We start from the raw sequence: 23,118 nt of genomic DNA on the forward strand, positions 1-23,118 counted from the left end.
TATATATCGAATAACTATGTCTCATTGGTGTATTCATGAACGTTATACAGAGAATATACTTATCGAAAAATAAAAGTAATGAAATTATGCATTTCAAATCAAGTTGTCTTTCAGTGCGTCGTTTTACCTACGTTACCACAGTCTAGTAACCGCTAGATTGATTGATTGCTGTTTGCTTTGCGTCCAGTAACAAATATTTCATTCATGTTCAGAACGAGATCATATTAGCGATCACTTCTATAGTAAGGTTAACCGCTAGACTCTGTCCGTCCAACAAACTATTTACGTCCAGTGGCAAGTTTTGCATTCATGTTCAAATTAACAGCGAATACAATAGTAAGGTCATATATATATATATATATAGCTATAACCGTAGGACTCCGTCTGTCAAATTGACTAGAAATAAAATCAATTTTCGGCTTCTACCTGACGAAATAATTTTTTGATTTGGTCTGCAGCTTGGTATTAATATTGCAGCCAGTAAATAGGTACATCCGACGTGCAGCCACTTAAATGTCCGTCTGAATACCTTTATATGTGTAAGAACTGTATCCATACCATCATGTTACAAATATATTTTATGAACGATGGTGTCCGCCTGTTTCAATGATTTGTTATATACGAAATGAATCCAAAACAATGACATAACTGACTGTATGCAAAAACCACAGACAATAATCACGCAAGTACCATAGCAAAACTTACAGACTGTACGTAAGTACCACAGACTATACACTACTTAGACTGTATCTAAGAACCACCGACAAAACTCACAGACTGTACGTAATAAACACAGACAATACTTACACTGTATCTTAGAACCACAGACAAAACTTACAAACAACATAAGAACCACAGACAATACTTAGACAGTATCTAAGAACCACAGACTATATTTTCAGACTGTATCTAAGAACCACATACAATACGTACAGACGGCATCTAAGAACCACAGACACTACTATAATGTTGTATCTAAGAACCACGAACAATACTCAAAGACTTTGTCTAGGAACAACAGAAAAAACTTACAAACTTTCACAGGATCTAAGAACCACAGACAGTACTTACAGACTGTATCTAAGAACCCCAGACAATACTTTGACTGTATCTAAGAACCACAGACAATACTTACAGACTGTATATAAGAACCACAGAAAAAACTTACAGACTGTATATAAGAACCACAGACAATACTTACAGACTGTATATAAGAACCACAAAAAAAACTTACAGACTGTATCTAAGAACCAGACAATACTTGAAGACTGTATCTAAGAACCACAGACAATACTTACAGACTGTATCTTAGAACCACTGACAATACTTACAGACTGTATCTTAGAACCACTGACAATACTTACAGACTGTATATAAGAACCACTGACAAAACTTACAGACTGTATATAAGAACCACTGACAATACTTACAGACTGTATCTTAGAACCACTGACAATACTTACAGACTGTATCTTAAAACCACTGACAATACTTACAGACTGTATATAAGAACCACAGGCAATACTTACAGACTGTATCTAAGAACCACAGACAAAACTTACAGACTGTATCTTAGAACCACTGACAATACTTACAAACTGTATCTTAGAACCACTGACAATACTTACAGACTGTATCTTAAAACCACTGACAATACTTACAGACTGTATTAAGAACCACAGACAATACTTACAGACTGTATCTAAGAACCACAGACAAAACTTACAGACTGTATCTTAGAACCACTGACAATACTTACAGACTGTATATAAGAACCACAGACAATACTTACAGACTGTAAATAAGAAGCACAGACAAAACTTACAAACTGTATATCAGAACCAAAGACAATACTTAAAGACTGTATCTAAGAACCACAGACAATACTTTGACTGTATCTACGAACCACAGACAATACTTTAACTGTATCTAAGAACCACAGACAATTCTTAAAGACTGTATCTAAGAACCGCAGACAAAACGTACAGATTGTATCTAAGAACCACAGACAATACTTACAGACTGTATCTAGGAACAACAGACAATACTTATTGACTGTATCTAAGAACCACAGACAAAACTTACAGACTGTATCTAGGAACAACAGACAATACTTATAGACTGTATCTAAGAACCACAGACAAAACTTACAGACTGTATCTAAGAACTACAGACTGTACATCGGAACCAGACAATATTTTCAGACTGTATCTAGGAACCAGACAATACGTACAGACTGTATTTAAGAACCACAGACAATACTTTTATGCGGTATCTCAGAACCACGACAGTTTTAACTTGCAGACTGTATCTTAGAACCACTAAGAACCACAGACAAAGCTTACAGACTGTATCTTAGAACCACAGACAATAAATACACAGTATCTAAGAACCACAGACAATTCTTACAGACTGTATCTAGGAACAACAGACAATATTTACAGACTGTATCTAAGAACAACAGACAATACTTACAGACAGTATCTAGGAACAACAGACAATACTTACAGACTGTATCTAGGAACAACAGACAATATTTACAGACTGTATCTAAGAACAACAGACAAAACTTACAGACAGTATCTAGGAACAACAGACAATACTTACAGACTGTATCTAGGAACAACAGACAATACTTAGACAGTATATAGGAACAACAGACAAAACTTACAGACTGTATCTAGGAACAACAGACAATACTTTAATACAGACAATATTTACAGACTGTATCTATGAACAACAGACAATACTTAAGACTGTATCTAGGAACAACAGATAATACTTACAGACAGTATCTAGGAACAACAGACAATACTTACAGACAGTATCTAGGAACAACAGACAATACTTACAGACTGTATCTAAGAACCATAGACAATGCATATCAGGGTTTGCCATTTGTAAATTATTTGAATTTGCAGTGCAGTTGTCTTGTGTACATTTGCCTTGCATTTTTTATCATCCATATTTAACTCCGGCTTGTTTCGTGTACATGCCTTATATCTTTTATTATTTATATTTTACCAATTGTCTCTTTTTCATTTACAAGTCTTACATCTGTCATTATCTATATTTAAATGAATTAGACTAATGTCTTTCTTTATCTGCTTGTAAAGACAGTCTGCGCCAAAAACTTTTTCATTTACTAGTCCGTAAACTAAAAATCAAAACTTGTCCCTATATGACTCTATAAAATTTTGAAAATTTTCTCTAGTTTGAATCAATATTTACTAGTCTGGGTTATCGGATTAGTGGCTAACGGTGCTGACTACTTTAAAGATACAGTAAAAGTACATTTTATAGGCAAAAAAAAATCATTTTTGATTTCTAAAAACAAACAAGAGTGCACACGCTGAAATGTCTCATATGCTTTACTGACCATTGATTTTATGGTCTTTTAGATTAAGGTTTCACTACAAGTATCACTGACAATTCATATTTTACATAAATCCTGTTAGACACACATGCACATCTAACAATAATTCAATATACCAAATATATTTGACCTATTGCTTAATATAGTACTTGAAAAAAGACCAAAACACAACAAACTTAACATTGACCAATGAGTCATAAAAATTAGATCAAGGTCAGATGAAACCTGCCAAACTGACATGTTCCCCTTTACATACATAACATATAGTTGACCTGCTGCGTCCAATATTTTAGAAATAATAAATAATGATAATAAATAAGCAAGTCTGCAAGATATACAAACAGAGACAACATTATCTCTAATGAGATTTTAACTGACATAAGAATGGATCTAATCACAGAACTTTAAGGTCAAAGTCACAAGAATCCGGTCTGACTGAAATGTAGATCTTTGAAAAAGACACACTGACAATATCTTAGAATCACAGACAATTCATACATGTATACATGGAGACTCTTTTTAAGAAAACCATATAACTCACAGATTGTATCCTGTTCTAGTTTTACTTATAAAAAAATAGGTGAAAATAGTAAAGTCATCATTTAATAAAAAAATAATTTCACACAAAAAGTCATGCTTAGCTACAATACTAAGTTCAATTCAGGCTTTGTGTTGCACTCAATTCCTTCTGTAAAGAGGAAATGAACTTTAAATATGATAGTTGAAGCAATTTTCTCTCTGTTTTCTATCTTTTGCTGTTTTATTTTCTATATGATGCAAGTTATATTTAAACTCAATATCTATTACTGGAACAGCCTTCCTTTTAATAAACATATTGGATACAATCAAATCAATCTAAACATGTTTTATTAATTTTATTCTTTATTATAAAACTTTAAATTTTCTAAAATTGTATATATATACTCTATCGTAGTGGTAAAATATCAAACATAAGCTCAAAACTAAGTGCAATAAAACAAGTCTTCTCTGTTCTTTAAAGCCATTCTTGCCCTTCACTCTTTGACACTTGTATGGCAAGCACTAAGAAGTCTTGATAAACCTAAAATACAATTTTTTTCATGTAAAATTCACAAAAACTGGTTCAATTATTGAAATAAACATACATTATAAAATGAAAAAAAAAAGTTGAACTGTTCAGATCACATTCCAGATAACTGACTTTTCCAAAGATATATTAAGTCAAGTTGGAATGATGTCTTAGTTCTGGTTTTAGGCATGTTGCAAAAAATCTCTTTTTTGGTTTAAAATTTTACAAAGTATAATGCAATATTATATGACTGGAACATCTTAAGCTTGGAAGTTGGATCAAGCTATCAAAAAATTAAGTGTGATAAAGTGTATTTAAATTAAAAAAATATATTCTTTTAAAATCAAGGGCAGATAATTAAATTGATTTGATAGGACACTTTGAGTTTTGTATTTATTTTTAAAGAACAGAAGGCAGAGGCCCCCTATTTTTATTTGATGTTTCAAATGTTCTTATAAAAAGTAATTCTCTGATTAAATTTAAATGTAATGCAACTGGGTGAGTATCGCAACAATAAAAACTTGTATTCTAGTTACTAAAACATAGATATGTTAAGACTCCTGATTCACCTGTACTTTTGTGGAGATCTAACTTCATAATATATGTAAAGAATATAACAAGGACTTTTGTGATCCTAGTTTGAAACAAGAGTGAACACAGAACAGCATGGATAGTATTTGCCATTCTGAGTGTATTGCATAAAACTAGGAGTCAACCCACTAAAGGATACCCCACCCCATTCCAATTCATCTTCTGAAATATTTCAGACAAATATGATTTTCCTTCATGCACATTCCCAGGCGGTGTACTGCACTTGATATAAAATTTCAACAATATTGATAAAGCAGATAAGGAGAACATCCACTTATCTTACTAAACACTGTTGCAACATATTGCAACATTAAACAATTAAGATCCATTTCCCCCTTAAAATATTTCAGACCAGGATTATTTCCTTCATATACATTCTCTGGTGGTGTCAGTCTACTGTGTAAATTTACATCAATATCCATCAAGGTAATTAAACATAGTTGCACTTACAGGTCCTGTTGCCACTTATTGCCACTTATTGCAATATTAAACTAATTAGGTTCAATTATCTCCCTTGAAAAGTATTGGATCTGGACTATTTCCTACATACTCAAGTCTTAGGTTGTGTACTGCAACAGTGTTAAGTTTCAAAATCAATCAATGCAAATAATGGAACTAGGTGAGTATTTGAGTTGCACTTACAAGACCTGTTGCCACTTATTGCAATGTTAAACTAAGTAAATTCAATTATCTCCCTTGAAATAATTTAGACTCTGTAAAGTTTCATCTTATTGGTACATACATTACGGAGGAGTTAAGTTTACAAGACATATGAAACAGACAGACAGACAGAGTGATTCATATATTCACTCCAAAAACTTTGTGGGGTTTATAATAAGTACAAGATTATATCATGTCAGGAGTCACTTTAAACAATTATCTTCAATAGAATTAGCATACAGTACAGAGAAACAATTATTTCAGAATTATTTCAGTATTTTTTAAAATTTTGGATTCAGAAGAATAAAATGCTACAAGTAGCGAAATTTCACCAAAGTTTCATGAGAATTCAGTGGCGGATCCAGAACTTTTCCTAAGGGGGGCCCACTCCAGTCATGCATCAGTGATTCCCTATATAATCAACCAAATTTTTACCACGAAAGGGGGGACCCGGGTCCCCCAGGGCCCCCCTGGATCCGCCTATGGAATTGCTGAAAGTATTTTTGAGTTATTGTCCAATAACTGGAAAATTCCCCCTTTTGTAATGAATAAAACCCCATAACTCTGAACTATAAAATCTAAAATTTATATAATTCTAAAGGGACCTTACATCAATAGATATAAACAATTCACCAAAGTTCAATAAGAGCTGCTGAAAGTATTTTTGAGCTATTGTTTGAAAACTGGAAAATTCCCTTTTTTTAATGATTAAAACCCTGTAAATGGGAAACTTAAAAAATTTAAAATTTATTAAAATTGAAAGGGAGTTTATGTCAAAAGATATAAACAATTCACCAAAATTTCTTGCAAGTTGGTGAAAAGTCTTTTTAAATGATTGTCAGAAAACTGGAAAATTTCCCTATTTTTAATTAATAAAACCCTATAACTCAGAAACTTAAAATCTAAAATTTATAAAAATAAAGGATCTCACCTCAATAAATATAAACGATTCACCAAAGTTTTAGGCAAATTGGTTTAAGCCTTTTTGAGTTAATGTCTGACATGTTGACGATGGATGGACAGACAACGGTATACCATAATATGTCATGTAACCAGGTCTATAACAATAACTGTGAGAAGACAGTTTTGTGTCATTTCTGAGTTGATTAAATGTTTCATAAGTTATCCCATGGAAACTGTTCATGGCAGCATGTCCAGTCTGCCTTACTTGAACAGAGTACTAACCAGTTTTCTATTGGTTAATAAAACATAAAATTTCAATGAAAATTATGTTAAAGATGAATTGAAACATTATCCAATATGCCTTAATTAAATGGATTTTGATGAAGTTGTTAAATTAAAGTGCTTGTTTTTTCAGAGCAACTAATCCTAAATATACTTCAGTCTCAAACATAGCATTTTTTTGGGGTGATCGATACCATTGTAGGTCCTGGATTTCTTTCAACATCACCAGACAGCTGTAGGATTAACCTTTTGAAGTTCTTTCAGTACCTGCTTGCTAAAACCTTCACTATTGTTACTTCATTACATCCTGAAACAATAAACATATAGATATATATTTGTATCATATATGTAATATTAAAAACAGTAGTTTTATATAGAATGAAATTCAAAACAGTGTGGCTGTGGCCATTGATTGACACATTAAATTCATCCATTGACTGGGACAATTTAGGTGAACATTTGTATGTAACGACCACTGCTCACTATGTACTTTTTAAAGACACTTAAACTATGGGATCACCAAAGGTTCTCAACACCTTAATAAAGTAATTCGAAAAAATAATCAGAAATAACAGGATGTTTCGATTTATATCAATTATATAAATCAAAACATAAAGGTTATTCCTGATTAATTTTTCGAATTATTTTATAATTAAAGTCGTTAAGAAACCTTTGGGGACCCCACAGTTTAAATGTCTATCGTAGGTACGTCGTGAACAGTGGTTGTTGCAGACGAACGTTCACGTAAATTGTCCCAGTCAATGGATGAATTTAATGTGTCAATCAATGGCCACAGCCACACTGTTTTGAATTTCATTCTATTTGATAAATAGCCTGCTGTTTAATCTGTATTGCTCAACTTTGATGAGTACCCTTTATCACACTCCTACTCGGATTTCACCTTTGTGACAGTAGTGATTCAGACAAAATAAAACGGTCATTAGGGCATGAAGCCATTTATTGAATTGCATCATTGTTTGGCATGTTATGTCACAGACATCAAGCGTTCATATTCTGGCACACGAAATGTAACTATAAAAAAGATCTCAATGAAATACCATACAAAACACACAAAAAATAAAAATAAACAAAATAATTCTATGAACAACATGACTCAAACTGTAAGGTAACACAGGTGCTTCCAATAAATAATTAAGCATTTCTCTTTAACGCTTTCAAAACAGAAGTAAATCTCAGGTGCTAGGGGTCAGAAAGCAGTTGATATTCACTCTCCTGTTTAAATATATGATAAAGAGTACAAAACATGACGAAATCCGTATCACATGCCATACAAGATATCTTATATAGTTAAAAAGATATCTTATACAGTTTATAAGATATCTCATATAGTTTAGGAGATAATGATGATAAAATTGAGAATGTGTCAAAGAGACAACAACCGGAATATAGAACAGACAACAGACAACGGCAGAAGGTCATTTACACATCAGACTGTGCTGGCTACCCAAACTTTAGATACACCAAACCAGACCCTTTTCAGAAACATGCAATATGTGGTTTCAATTTTAGAATTCATTTATACATTTCAATGTGTTCTACAAGGATCGCCAGTACTATATACACCTTTCAAATAAAACTCAATTACCAAACTATATTCTATATATTTTGATATTTACATCTTAGTTATGCCTATTCTGTTTTAAATACTTTCTACTTTCAAGTATGTTCTTTTTCTGGCCCAATTTGGTGGTGGTACATGTTTATATAAAGTCTATCTGAATTTTTTGGCTAAAAATTCTGCTCAAACCAATGCTTAGGGCTATCTTATACTTGCAGTGATTTTTTTTTTTGGCTCTGTGTTTAAGGCTTTAATACTGATAATAGTTAAGAAAAAGTGCAATAAAGCCCTGATCCTTTGATTTTTGTGTGTGCTTATAGAGCCTTGAAAACAAATAAAATCCTGTGGACATCCATACTCTTATTATGTGAAGAAACATCCTACTATATATCCTACTAAGCTGTATCTCAAAAACTGTAGGAGGAGAAAGCCGGAAAAAACAATGTACTCTTATAGAGAAAAACAGACAGTGGGATAGACAGGGTTAATTAATTGAGCCTTTACATTTTTTAAGATTTAGTTTACCAAAAAAATAATGAGACAAATGTCAAAAAAATATAATAGGCACAACAACTGTGCAAAAAGTCATTGGCCTAAGTGTTTTGGGGCTTATACAAGACAAATCTCATAATATGAGATTTCTTACAACAACAAAATATACGCTAAATTTCACCTTAATATAATATACACATTGCACTCCTTCCTAAACATTTTGAACATATATATCAATAAAAACAAATACTGATTTTAAAGAATCACATTAAATTCCTTACAATACCAAATCCTTAAAAATAAGTTTTTCTCAGAGGATTTGCATTTATATGAGGTCAATATTGCAATACTTTTAGAAATTGTTGACTACGGTACATTTGGTTGTGGATTGAGAGTTGTCTCATTGATAACCAAACCACATCTTTTTTTTTTTTATAAAGTATCATTCCTCCCTTTAAGATTATTATATAAAATAAATGGTGATATGATGTTGTCAACTACATAATATGGTAAACAGACTTTTTCTACTATTCTATAAAACTGGAAAAGTCTCACCCATAATTATAAAGACTATGTTATCCTTTAAAGTTTTGCTACAGATCATATCATTAATTGTTCTCTTAAGTAAGAAATTTATGCACTTCACAATAAGCATGATTGAAAGTTTGTCAAAGTGGCAATGAACATTACGTTAGTCATACAAGAGAAAAGCATACCTTTCTTCTCAACATCAGAAATAGGACTAAAAAAAAAGCTTGATCACAATTGTTGTCTTTTCTTTAAGCACATAGACCAACTCTTTTTGGTACATATATCCCTATAAAAAGAAAGTTAAAATGGAGACTTTAGTTATCCCATAAGTTAACTATAAGTGAAAACAAATACATAACTAGGGTATGTAGAAAACCCTACATTAAACTTGCTCTACAAAACACTGTCAAGAATATTATTTTGTCTATACCATTATTAGTTATTCCATGTGAAGGACAATTTTTTTTTTTAAATAATATTGTAATACTAAACTCTAGTTACTAACTAAATAGTAACACATTATTCATTTTTTTTTAAATTAATTTCATTGAAAAAACTGTTCTGCTTGTCCTTCTCCAAATAATAAGTCTTGACATGAAGATGCATGTAAAACTAATAGAATAGGCTGGACAAAATGCTGGAGGTCATGCACATTAAGTTTAAAGGTAAATTGGGAATCTGTATACTGTCATAATATTATTGAACTATTAACCCTTTTAATCAGTACAATAAAATAAAAATGTCTTCCATAATAAGTTAATATCCTTAATCATCTAAACATCTTCCTCTTATGTCAGCAGAAAATAATACAATTATTGATATAGCTATTCACATTCAATAATGCAAAAAACTGTAAATATGGTACATATGGACCAGTAATTCTATAGATTGAAATTGCCTTAGTACATCAGCACCTGTATACAAGTATCTGAGTATGTTTTGAAAATGTAAAAGATTAGTTTCCCATGTTAACTTACTGGTGATTCAGTAAAAACAAAAATTATTGAAGCAACAATACCTGTGACCTGTCTCAAACCTACTTATATTCAATTTTTGCTTAAAAGTATCATTAACATCTCATATCACCTTGTAAGGGAAAAGTAAGAGTGTGCATTGAAACTGAATCAATGCCACTTTCCTCTTTTTGCTGGATCATGTGGATGTTGAATCTTCCAGTCTAGTGTGTGGTCTGTTTCGGGCAAAAACTATCTAATCTTTGGTGGATTTTTAGTAAAGCAGATTCTTTTCATTCTACAATAAATAAACAAATTTCAATATATGTTCTATTTGTTTTACATGCAATGTATCAAGTTTCATTAAAACCATTCACATTGAGAGTTTTGCTTAAAAGATACTACAATAAGTCTTCAATTATCTCCCTTTTATAAATTATGACTCAAATAAATGGGGAATATGTCAATGGGACATAGATGATGCACCCTATGCATATCATATAAAGTTATAAAGGGACATAACTGAAGAAGAGTAAAATTGACCCTACCCAAATGTGCATGTTGATTTGCGGTGTCAGATCAGTATTGTGTATAAGTTTTATTACATTTGTTTGAGACTAACTTATGTTTGAGAAAGGAAGCAAAAATTCAGCATTTATTTCCATTTTTTATGCTTATTACCACAAAATACTTTTGTTACACAGCATAGTTATGATCCATTTGTAAACTTTGGGAAGTACGGATGTGCAAAAGGATGTAGACATACAGCCGGACACGGGTAGAACTTTGTGTCCCCTCATCATTTCAAGGTATAAGAGGAAAAACCTTGCAAGACGATCTCAAAACAGACAGACCAACATGTATCATGATTCCTATGCTATCGTAGTTTGTTGTGGTATTAGTTAAGAAATAGTTCATGGAAGCCAAAGATTGTTGGAAATTTACACATGGCCTGGGCTGAGATATTCAAATTTTATCCTGAGCGTTAGCTAGGAATTAAATTTATGAATTTCAGGCCATTTGTAAATTTCCAACAATCTATGGCTGCCATAAATTATTTTGATTCTAATAGGATAAATACGGTCATTAAAAAGTTGAAGTGAGGGTTGGTATTTTGTGTGTTTGGCTGTTCTTTTTTATTCCTTGTTAGATCAAGCTCAAACATTCTAATAAATCTGTAGCTTGCATGGATTATTTCGTGAATAACTGCTCGAATAAAACCTGTTTAATTCTTTTACTTCTCAATCCCAACATTTGCCATCTTTAATTTACATGTGTTTCTCGTAAGCGACTGTCAAATTCAAAATTGACATTTCGTAACCAAAGAGCCGCCATGTTGACTTGCTGAAATCTGTAAATATTAGTATAATGCATTAAAATAGAAAATAAAACATATAAATACATCAGAAATCCATTTATCATACAAATTTCTATTGTTCACGTAACGGAACACCTTCAACTCTAGCGTTTTCATTTGTATGATGTCATGTTTTGAAATGACTTGAATTCGCCAAAAATATTAATAGACTTTCGCGAATTTAATTTTATTTCGATATTGTTGATTTCTCTGAACTCTTGGGCATTTATTTTTTTATTATGCATCTGAAAAAGAATAAAAGTTCTTTTGTCTTTTTTAATTGCCATTTTTAAAACAATAAAATCGGCAAAGAGTTTGCAAAGTTACTAAGGTTACAATACATGTGGATTTACGTGGGAGGTATGTTGTAACAGCCATTATTATGTACATCTCTGAGTCTAGCTGTGCTAAGTATAGATATATTGAGAATTTTATCACGGTGTTGTTTACAAAGCAAAAGCAGCACGTTATATTAGAATTAGTTGTAGATCTTGATACTGTACTGAGAAGTGTTACAAACAAAATTTGATTTGAAATACTGTACTTTCATTCCACTGAGCATTCATTCCGGGTATAACTGTTTAATATTGGATGTAAATAGTGTGAAAGAATCGATTTTTATAGCATTGTTCAGTTGATATAATACCAGTTTATTGTTTACATATATTAATGGGTTAAAATTAGAATGATTTTCAAGGAACCAGTTTACAATCTAGCAAATAATATTGATGATGGTGAGGAAGATATTTTATAACTCAAAATACTTGTATCTATGATTAGGACATTAAACTTGATATAAACCTAATGTTTAGAGCAGATTTGTGCAGAAGCTAACAAAACCTTTAAACAGACTTATTAAGAAGGGATATAGTTACGATACTGTTGTCAGGTCATTAAAAATTGCATATTTTGGCTTTAATATTGATTCACTTATAGGGTCTTTGCATCAGAATTAAACACATTCATTTAAAAATCAGTTTTGACATGACACGGGTTATGTTCTCATATATTTCATGATGGTATAATACTAAACCCCTAATGGGAGGGATTGTGCCTGATATTCATATGATGAAGACATAATCTTTCATTCAGTTTAATTGAGGTCTGGAGCTGGCATGTCAGTAACTGCTAGTAGTCTGTTGTTATTTATGCAGTACATGTATTGTCATTTTGTTTATTTTCTTATGTTACCTCTTTTGACATTGGACTCGGACTTCTCTTGAACTGATTTTTACTGTGGGTATTGTTATGCATTTACTTTTCTACTTGGCTATAGGTACCTGTCACAAGTCAGGAGCCTCTGGCTTTTGTTAGTCTTGTATGATTTTTAATTTTAGTTTCTTGTGCATAATTTGGAGTTTAGTATGACATCCATTATCACTGAACTAGTATATATATTTGTTTAGGGGCCAGCTGAAGGACGCCTCCGGGTGAGGGAGTTTTTCGATGCATTGAAGACCTATTGGTGACCTTCTGCTGTTGTCTGTTTTATGGTTGGGTTGTTGCCTCTTTGACACATTCCCCATTTCCATTCTCAATTTTATTGTTCTTACAGAAAGTTTCAATTACAGAGGCATCCTTAACTAGAGCAATCATTACAGTATAAAATCACTAGTGTAATCATCCCTGGTTTCAAAACACTAGCGTGAACATTCCTTGGACGAAAACTTTATTGTTTACATCAATCAACTATGCAGGATTCAAATACACCATAAATCCTCCAAATAAAGTACACTGGCAGAATCAAACCACTGTTACATAACCATAGCCTTGCATTATAGGACTAGTTGCATGGTCTACAGTTAGTTATTCTATACCAGCTGAACCCTTATTATATTAAAATTAAGTTTTAGTGGCAGCGATTCATGCAACATAATTCTGCAAGTTTTGTGCAAAAAACAGATAAACGTTCTGCAATATAATGTGGGCTTCTGGATCTCTGAGTGTGGTGTTATCAATAAATAAACTATGTCTTGGTAAGCTTGCATTTAATGTAGCACCATTCTCATATTATCCCTGATAAACAAATGTATTTTTTCATGTTGTTTTGCCTTCAACTTTTGAGGGGGAAGTTTTTGCACTTGCAGTAAGACATATGTATTTCATTTTAATATTTTGGAGTAGATAGATATAAAATTTCTCTATTAATCAACCTGATGAAAGCAGGTTTCTGTCTCCTGTTATAAATTGTCCCACTTTCTAGGCCAGAATTTACCAGTCAAAGTGAAAGTGAAAGTGAAATTGACTAAACGGAAAATAAATTTCACAACTTCCGGTACAAACGTATGAAACAATTCCGGACAGTACCACTGCCACTGTACATTTTGCTATCGGCCTCAGCTATGGGCTGACCGAGAGGTTGCGCGTTTTGCAGTTAAAAACGACGTCGTTAATCAATATAAACGTTTGACAAATATTTATGTTTAGCAAATATAACTCAATTTTTCATGACACGTTCAATTAGATTCATAGATCTGCAGGTGGGTTTTGGTTAAAAGTCAAGTTAATCAGTGTTAGAGCAACAGGCTCGTTTAATATTCTACAATAAAACGTGCTTTAAGTCAAATCAAAAAGGGACGGGACGAGGAATAGGAATTATTGGAAAAAAAACTTCGTAGTAGGTAATATGTATAATTGTTTACAAATTAAAGTATGCATTTAATTCTCAACTTACTTGAATCTTTATTTTACATGATGCACCGTTAGTCGTATCATGACAAGATGCAAAAGTTTGGTCAATTAATGTAACAATGACCTCTACACCCTCTGTTTGCATGTGGCTTGAAAGTTTTGGGGTTATGATTATACAAGAAATACAATGATTGGCCAATGTTCAGCCTCTGTGTCATACCAAAATATCTGTGTTTTTTACTTGAATAAGATAACCCCATACTCAGTTTATCCTATGTGCTAACATTGTATAATTTCTGTGTTACCCTTATTGAATAGTACAACTCCATACTATATGTTAAATTTGTATCATTACTGTGTAATCTTACTTGAATAGGATAACCCCATACCGTATACTAGCATGGTTATAATACGGTGTTACTCTATTTCCATAGAATAACCCCATAACATGTGTTAACATGGTATACCATATGGTCTATTGAACAACGTAACTCCACTAACATAAGATCTATTGAAGAGGATGACACGGGTTGCATCGGGTGAAAAATCTGTATATTTAATAGAGTTTAACATTAAATTGTGCGTTTTACTCTTTACAGACGTATAACCAACCCGATTAACAGACCAATCTCCCATATAGCCGCATACTCAATATAGATTAACCGACCAATCTCTCGGTTAGCCGAGTGTCGGCCGTGAACCTTAGACAATTGCTTATCATTTGTACTTAGTGTGGACAAAAGCTTTGCCGTAGGGATTTTTTTGTGAATTAAAGAAGGGAGGTGGTAGGGTCACCCTATCACAACTTTAGACCTCAATTAAAAAAAGATCCATAACTTTACCCACCTGGCTATTTGGGTTCATGCAACCTTATACAATTGCCCATCATTTATACCTAGTGTAGACAAAAGCTTTGCCGTAGGATTTCTTTTTATAAATTAAAGATTGATTATCTTTATTTCCTCCATATATGAAGATTTTACAATTTATATTATAAGAACAGAATCAATACATAACACTAACATATTTACATATTCTAAACAACATCAAAGTATATAAACAGCAATAAAAAAAAGTATATAGGTAGTTACATTATTAAATATGAAATAGTGTCGAAAACAAAACGTCTATAATTTAATTCACCAATTTCATACAAGAACAACATTAGTTAAGATCAAATATGTGACTATAAGATCATAATTGAAGACCTGATATAGTTTATACATATAATCTGCTATGTGGCACACCAAGAGGCTCCATACATCAGCATTTATAGTTTGCATGGTATGATTTATACTTCCAATTAACAGCTCGACAATTTCGTCATCATCTTGATTAAAGAAAAGAAACGGAATCTTCTACGTCAAGAATATCAACAATTTTGTAGAACATTTCTGTCCGAATTTGTAAAAGAGATGTACAGCAAAGTATATAATGCATAAGTATATCCGTATTATATAAGTGACACAAGGAGCATTTGCCTGTTTGTATAGCTATGGATCCTAATTTCACAAGCGTCATAAATTTTGAATTTAGAGATGGAAAAGTTACCGCTAGTCGTAACAAACGATGCTCCGTCAAACATGTATGTATTTTATGGTACCGCTTAAGTTCTGGTCGCCGTTCAACTGAGTGTTTCTATTTGTTTTCTTCGTATATGTCTAAAGTCTGTTTCACAATTTTGCTCCACAGTAGCTTGTCTGGAAAAAAAATTTGCGGTGGTAGGGTCACTATCAAATCTTTGGTTTGACCTCAATTAAAAAAAGGTCCATAACTTTACCCACCTGGGTATTTGGGTTCATGCAACCTTAGGTAATTGCCTATTATTTGTACCTAGTGTGGACAAAAGCTTTGTCGTAGGGATTTTTTTATGAATTAAAAAATGAAGGTGGTAGAGTCACCCTATCACATCTTTGGGCCTCAATTTAAAAAATTCCATAACTTTACCCACCAGGGTCTTTGGGTCCAGGCAACCTTAGGCAATTACCTATCGTTTATACCCAGTATGGACAAAAGCTTTGCCGTACGTTTTTTTTATGAATGACAGAAGGAAGGTTGAAAGCTGATCTTACCTTAACTATGGACCTCAATTTAAAAAGCTTTTAATGGTGTTACCCACCTCGCGGTCTTTGGGTCCAGGCAACTTTAGGCAATTGCCTATCATTTGTACCTAGTGTGGACAAAAGCTTTGTCGTAGGGATATTTTTTTATGACTTAAAAAAGGGAGGTTGTAGGGTCACCCTATCACAACTTTGGGCCTCAATTTAAAAAGTTCCATAACTTATCCACCAGGGTCTTTGGGTCCAGACAACCTTAGGCAATTACCTATCATTTATACCCAGTATGGACAAAAGTTTTGCCGTACGTTGTTTTTTTTTTTATGAATTAAAGAAGGTGGAAGGGTGACCTTACCTTAACTTTGGACCTCAACTTAAAAAGCTTTTAATGATTTTACCCACCTGGGTCTTTGGGTACAGCCAACCTTAGGCAATTGCCTATCATTTATACCTAGTGTGAACAAAAGTATTGTCATAAGGATTTTTTATGAATTAAAGAAGGGGGTTTTAGGTTCACCCATCCCCAACTTTGGAACTAAATTCAAAAAGTTCCGTAACTTTACCCAACTGAGTCTTTGGGTCTAGGAAACCTTATGCAATTGCCTATCATTTGTTTATAGTGTGGATAAAAGCTTTGTCGTAGGGAAGTTTTAACGTATGTAACTTTATATAGTCTTGGAATAAAAAAAATGAAGTTTAGATTAACTTAACTGAAAGCTTTTATGTCAATTCGTTTTTCGTTCCATTTGTGTGTCACTCTGTCTTATCGAAATACAGTTTAATAACTAAATTACCTGGGTGACGACAAACTTTTGAATAATTACAAAAATGAACAAGTTATGTTTAACAAAAGTAGAAAACTGTGGATAATGGTTATAAGCTTTTATTTCTACTGTAAATCTAACAATAAAAATACTTGTCGTTCCAAAATCAATCGGGTTTTTTTCAAACGCATATCTAAAGCTAGATGATTTAATTGTATCGTTACACAAGTTTAGTGCGAAAAATTGTGTTTGATTGTTTCATAATTACAAAGAGAACAAACCCATCTCTCAGACTCTAGTCAGAGAACACTAAAAAGAGAATGGCTTATCTAAAAGGAATTTTAGATGCCTACGGGCTTAAAAAAATAATTATTATTAAATACACGGATAACTGATTTACTTTGTCTGTGTTACAATGAAGGCATGCCGTCTTCCTACTGGAAATTATGGACACATCAGATTTAAAAGGACGTTTCGGGTTATTGCAAGTCTTCGGTTTTTAAACATGATTATGTTGGCGCGTTTTTCTCATTGTTCGTTGGCTTATTCATTGTTCGCTAGCTTGACGCATCATATTGTTCGCTTGACTATTGTTCGCTAGCTTGACGCATCATATTGTTCGCTTGACTATTGTTCGCTAGCTTGACGCATCATATTGTTCGCTTAACTATTGTTCGCTAGCTTGACGCATCATTTTGTTCGCTTGCAGGCCTCTACAATAACTTTTTTTTCAACTTGTCCAGTAGGACAAGTACATACCAAAACTTACTTGTCCGAATGAAATTGTAACTTGTCCAAAAAAATCTTAATAATAACCTTTTTTGCATTTCAAGTTGATTCAAGGAACAAAATGAATTTAAAAAAATGAACATAATTTGATTTATATCCTTTGAAATACTTTTAAAAGATATGAGCCATGAACAACTGAATTTAGTTGTGTCACAGGACTTCGGTTCTAGTTTTTATCAATGCTAAAGTCTCATCATACTTTGCACATGAGGCACCATCTGATTGGCCCCTAAATGTACACTCATTGGATTTTTATCCTATTTTTTTTTTAAGTTGAAAAAAGTTTATTCAAATGCAATCAATAAAAAGAATATGAGGTATGATTGTCAATGAGACAAAAGACCAAATGACACAGAAATTAACAACTATAGGTCACTGCATTGCAAGTATTGTTTTTTCTACATAAAGATCAAACATGATTTGATGATTTTTATGGTAAATAACTTCCTCATTCTTATTTAAAAAATAGGGTATGGACATTGGTATTAATTATTATAAAGCAACAAAATAAGGTAGGAAAAGAGGTTCTGATTTGTCTTGGTTCAGAAATGTCTACTGCTTTGCCAAACTGTCTATTAATCATGTCTATGAAATATGTCTCCTACGGTGCCCAACTGTCTATTAAACTTGGAGCCGAATCATTTCCGAGCTGGTGACGAACTGTCTTGTAAAGTTACCTTATCTAAAAAGCGCATGGTTGAATGGGATCGGTAAGGATGGTTTCCAAGAAAAGTGTGCTTTTTACCTGTTAAAAGTACTTGACAAAGAACCAGTTTTAAATTATCGATTGCAAGTCTGAGGGGTCTTGAGAAATAAAAAGTTTCAATTAGTTTCAGTTTAAAAAGGAAAGATGTCAAACAAATTTTCTTTTCTTGTTTTTTTTTTTAATAATTATACTTTGTTCATCAAAGTTGGATTAAAATTTATTTTCTGCAGAATGATTCTACTTGTCCCATCGGACAAGTTTGGTATAGCTTTTACTTGTCCGACCTTTTTTACCTCTGGTACCGGACAATCGGACAAACGTTATTGTCGAGGCCTGGCTTGAGTATTATTCGCTAGCTGGAGTCTTGTGTGAATTTCAACTAGATAGGCCACATAGAAATATTTAATGAATTTAATGTGTACATGCATGAGTTTTTTTTTTTTTTTTTTAAACCAGTTTGATGTATACGAAAATGCTTAAGTGAAACAAATTTTGTATGACCCGTTCATGCAAAAATGGTACAGTGAGTTACACACCACATCGCGTGGACAATTTTATTCACTGATCAAAAAGGGTTTTGAAATAGAAAGATATCTTATTAATTAACCAGAGTCCGATTAAGAATTTGGATGTCAAAATTTAGAACTGCAAACTTAATATACGATTGCCTATAGAAACTGGTAGATGATACACTATACCAAAAGTTAATAGAAAGAAAATGTAATGTATGCAAATAGGATATTGGTGATGAATATCATGTATTATTTATTTGTAAAAAAGCAGATATTATAGTAGAATTGAGAAATTATAGATATTTACCACAATATTATAGAAATAATTCAAACATTGTAAAAATGGAAGGTCTTTTGTTACTTTGCAATATTGAATAATATAAGTAATTGTCAGTGTTAATCAGAGAAAAACTGTATTCTCTTCTTTAAATTTTGTTTGTGTTAATTTGGTTTATTTCTGTCATATTTAATGTATAGACATGTATATGTTATCAATAATGACCTCTTGAATAAACACATTGTAAATATGTGAGTGTTTTACTAATAAATCCTGGAATCTTATACATGAGAGGGGAGGGATAGCAAAGGGACAATTATAATTAACCATTTACAAACATTTAAAGTATGGTTTTGACAATTTTGAAATAAAAATAATAGTTAGGACCAGCAGATTTTCTTCAATGACCACCAGGGAAAACAATTGAGATCTCTGAAAAATATGTGATTTATACAAAGAAGACGACAATAGGGGGTCAGTTAACATGTTAGCAACACCTCCATTTTGGCAAAAAAAAACACAGTTAACAACAAATGCAAAAATGCGAATAACAATTAACAAAGTGGGTTGAAAACAGTTAACATAATTAACATGCCTTAAAACTTTTCCAGATGCACAGGCTTGCCTGTACTCAGAGTAAATTTTGAGGTGAAAATACGGCCACTTAAGCAAAAGGTCCACATGAACCTTAAAAAAACTTATTAAGGAGGCTCGAGGGTATAAGATTTTCAGAGAAAAAAAAAATCTTTAATTTTTCATTACAAATTTTATTTATTATCTTTAGTAGTTGTTACTTTATCATATGGTACAAAAATCATTCCAAAGTATCAATTCGTGTTGGCCCCAGGTGACTTTTAAAATGTACATATCATTGAAAAAGCTCTAAATTATCTCCCTTTGGTAAAAAAAAAATGCCATTTTTTAGCATTAAATATTAAATATCTTGTTCAACTCGTCAGTCGCCTATATTTTTTATTGTTGTTTTCGAATAAGCTGTACATAAACTAAATAATTGTAAAATTTAAGCGATTTCTGTAATTTAGATCTAGATATTACCGCTATTTCTCCTATTAGTTCAACAGAAAAAAATGACATTAACAAAAACTATGCTCCTTTCGAAGGAAGATTGTGAGCGTAAATGAACGATGACCCCATTCATTTATTTTATTTTCGTTTTAAGTATGAGATAAAGTTCATTTATAGAAAAATCCTATATTAAATAACAAATTTGATCTAGACCCGCGAGCCCCCTTAAATTAAGATAATGGTTAATTAAAAATTGAATGCTTCTTTTTGTAACTTTATTTATATATATCATTTATTCTGGTATCACCTAAGTTGGACAAAGGTATACAGAAAAACACATTAGTTTACATTACATTACATATAAGTACATTTGTTGAGGAAGCATTAAATATGAGTTTTTTTTACAACGGTATGATCAGTATAGCCGGCAGGTTAACATCAGAGAGAATCCAGTTTGTCATTTATAATTCTAATAAATTGGCACAATTTTCGGAGTTTCGATTTCTGTTTTTGGTTAATAATAGTATTAAATTTTATAACATTACAGTTCGTTAGGTATTTATTGTCAATATGTAGTGTTCTATCTGTCAGGAGACTGCTGCATTCCATTACATAGTGGTATTCATCACCTATCGCAACTCTGCATAACGGACACTTTCTCTGTTCTCGGGGAATGTTTTGCCATCTGCCATTTTCAATCGGCAGTTTATGGTTCATTGTCCTAAACCGCGACATTGTTATTATATCTTTATCATCAAGTACGTTAAGGTAGTGTTCGAAATTGTGTGATGTCTTGTACAGGCGATAATTCAGGGCTTTCGGCGAATCGTTTACCTTTCCTGTCCATGACTGTTTAAACTGATCTTCTAGTCTTTGTTTAATTGTAGATTTAATGTTAGGTGATGTGTTATTGGGGTGTAAAAGCGTTGATCGATGTACATTTTGTAGCGCGGAAGACCTTCGTTCAAAAAAATGTGCGCATGGTCAACGCTTTTACAAACCTATGAAGTTACAAAAAGAAGCATTCGATATTTATAATTACATTTTGTTTAGCTATGATCATGAAAACACGAATTTTATAATTGTTTTAGGGGGAAAAAATTGGGAAAAAATTGGTTGCTTATATAGGAAATCATTGAAGTGTGACTGGAGCGGGCCCCCACTTAAGTATCTGGATCCGCCACTGTGAACACTTGCAATTCATAGAAAAACAAGTGAGTAACCTTAATATAACTAAAATTTCATAACGAAATCGGTTTAAAATGTATTAAGTCTGTATTTTCTGCAAAATCCCCGTTTGATTATTATATGTCTTAAATGGCACGTCCCTTTATTTCATAATCTTCGCTGTTTTGATAACATACAATTGGATACAGAAGGGGGTCATAAACGGTAACCAAAAAATCTGCAGGTTTTATCTGTACCCAAGAGTAAATTGTATGGTGTAAAGACAACCAATATACAAAATGTATTCGTCAATTCGAATGATCGAAGAAAGATGTTATTTCACCTGTTTTATTAGGATATGTATGGTAATATAAAAAAGAAGATGTGGTATGATTGCTAATGAGACAACTCTCCACAAGAGACCAAATGACAGAAATTAATAACTGTAGGTCACCGTACGGCCTTCAACAACGTTCTTCAGCAAAATCCATACCACATACTATATTTAAGTACTTACCCAGTTCAATCTTAACCATTCTGTTTCTGTTTGCTTAGACCACTTTAAATTTCAAACGTTCGTTGGTTCGCTTGCAATTAAAGTGTCTCTCCCTAATCAAATGATATTCAAATGTGAAATTCAATGTAAATAAAGAATTAACTAAGGAAATTTATTCCCGCGTTTAAAAATCGTGCAGCATAAATTTCAATTTTAAACCCGTTATATAACATAAGTTTAGGGTTTAATTAGGGCCAATGGTAAATGTTTGTTAAAAGATATCATGCACTATCTTAATAGCACTGACTGATTGATATTTTTACGTTTATAGACGTTATAGTAAGGAGATAAGGTCAACATGTACAATAGAGCATTTGCAATCAAGCACACACAGTTATACCCAAATATAAAACAAATAGTATTGCTTCTGTTAGTCTTGGCATGCAGATGGGTCTTGTAGTTGTGAAAGATTGTTTTCTGCCCTACGGCGCCTTAAACCATCACTGGGGTGAGGCTGATGACTGCGTTACTCGATTCACGGTCATCTGAAGATGTCGGATGAAAAATTAGGTCAGTATCTGTATTGTCTGTTAAAAGTGTTTCTGTAACATTTTCTTTACAAAGCATACATTGGTTAGTCCTATACTATAAGACTCTGAACGTTCATATCATTTACATTCAACGTTTTTTATCGGATATTTTTTTTTACTATCAAAGTTGAACCTCAGAGGTTCAACATTGATAGTAACGTTGAATGTAAATGATATGAATCTTCAGTCTTACATTATAGGACTAATACATTTGTATGATGTAAATTTATGAAAGATTCACACGGAAATTTCAAATTACTACCGAGAAATGTGAATGAAACAGAAAATTCGATTTGAAAAAAATCGCTAAGATGACCGTAAATCATCATTA

General features: G+C 32.4%; 1 protein-coding gene and 1 long non-coding RNA gene across 5 annotated transcripts in view; both read right to left on the reverse strand.

Moving 5' to 3' along the window:
* The window catches only part of LOC139528534 (uncharacterized), a 44,421-nt gene extending 22,045 nt beyond the window's left edge, over nucleotides 1–22,376 (reverse strand). The window contains exon 1 of the mRNA XM_071324565.1: nucleotides 22,219–22,376. Coding sequence (XP_071180666.1) covers nucleotides 22,219–22,237 — 19 coding nt within the window. The 5' untranslated portion in view covers nucleotides 22,238–22,376. The remainder of the gene's footprint in view (nucleotides 1–22,218) is intronic.
* LOC139528535 (uncharacterized) lies at nucleotides 3,964–14,033 on the reverse strand. 4 transcript variants are annotated; one of them, XR_011665618.1, is made up of 5 exons: nucleotides 13,926–14,033; nucleotides 10,549–10,713; nucleotides 9,648–9,748; nucleotides 7,055–7,167; nucleotides 3,964–4,436 (listed from the first exon to the last, which is right to left on the reverse strand). It is a non-coding gene; the product is annotated as an uncharacterized lncRNA (long non-coding RNA). The 4 variants fall into 4 exon arrangements; XR_011665617.1 differs by having other exon boundaries at nucleotides 10,549–11,766; nucleotides 13,926–14,009; XR_011665619.1 differs by lacking the exon at nucleotides 13,926–14,033 and adding an exon at nucleotides 11,637–13,906.
* Nucleotides 22,377–23,118: the final 742 nt, after the last annotated feature.

Source organism: Mytilus edulis, chromosome 6 (assembly GCF_963676685.1).
Source record: "Mytilus edulis chromosome 6, xbMytEdul2.2, whole genome shotgun sequence".
Classification (NCBI taxonomy): Eukaryota; Metazoa; Mollusca; class Bivalvia; order Mytilida; family Mytilidae; genus Mytilus; species Mytilus edulis.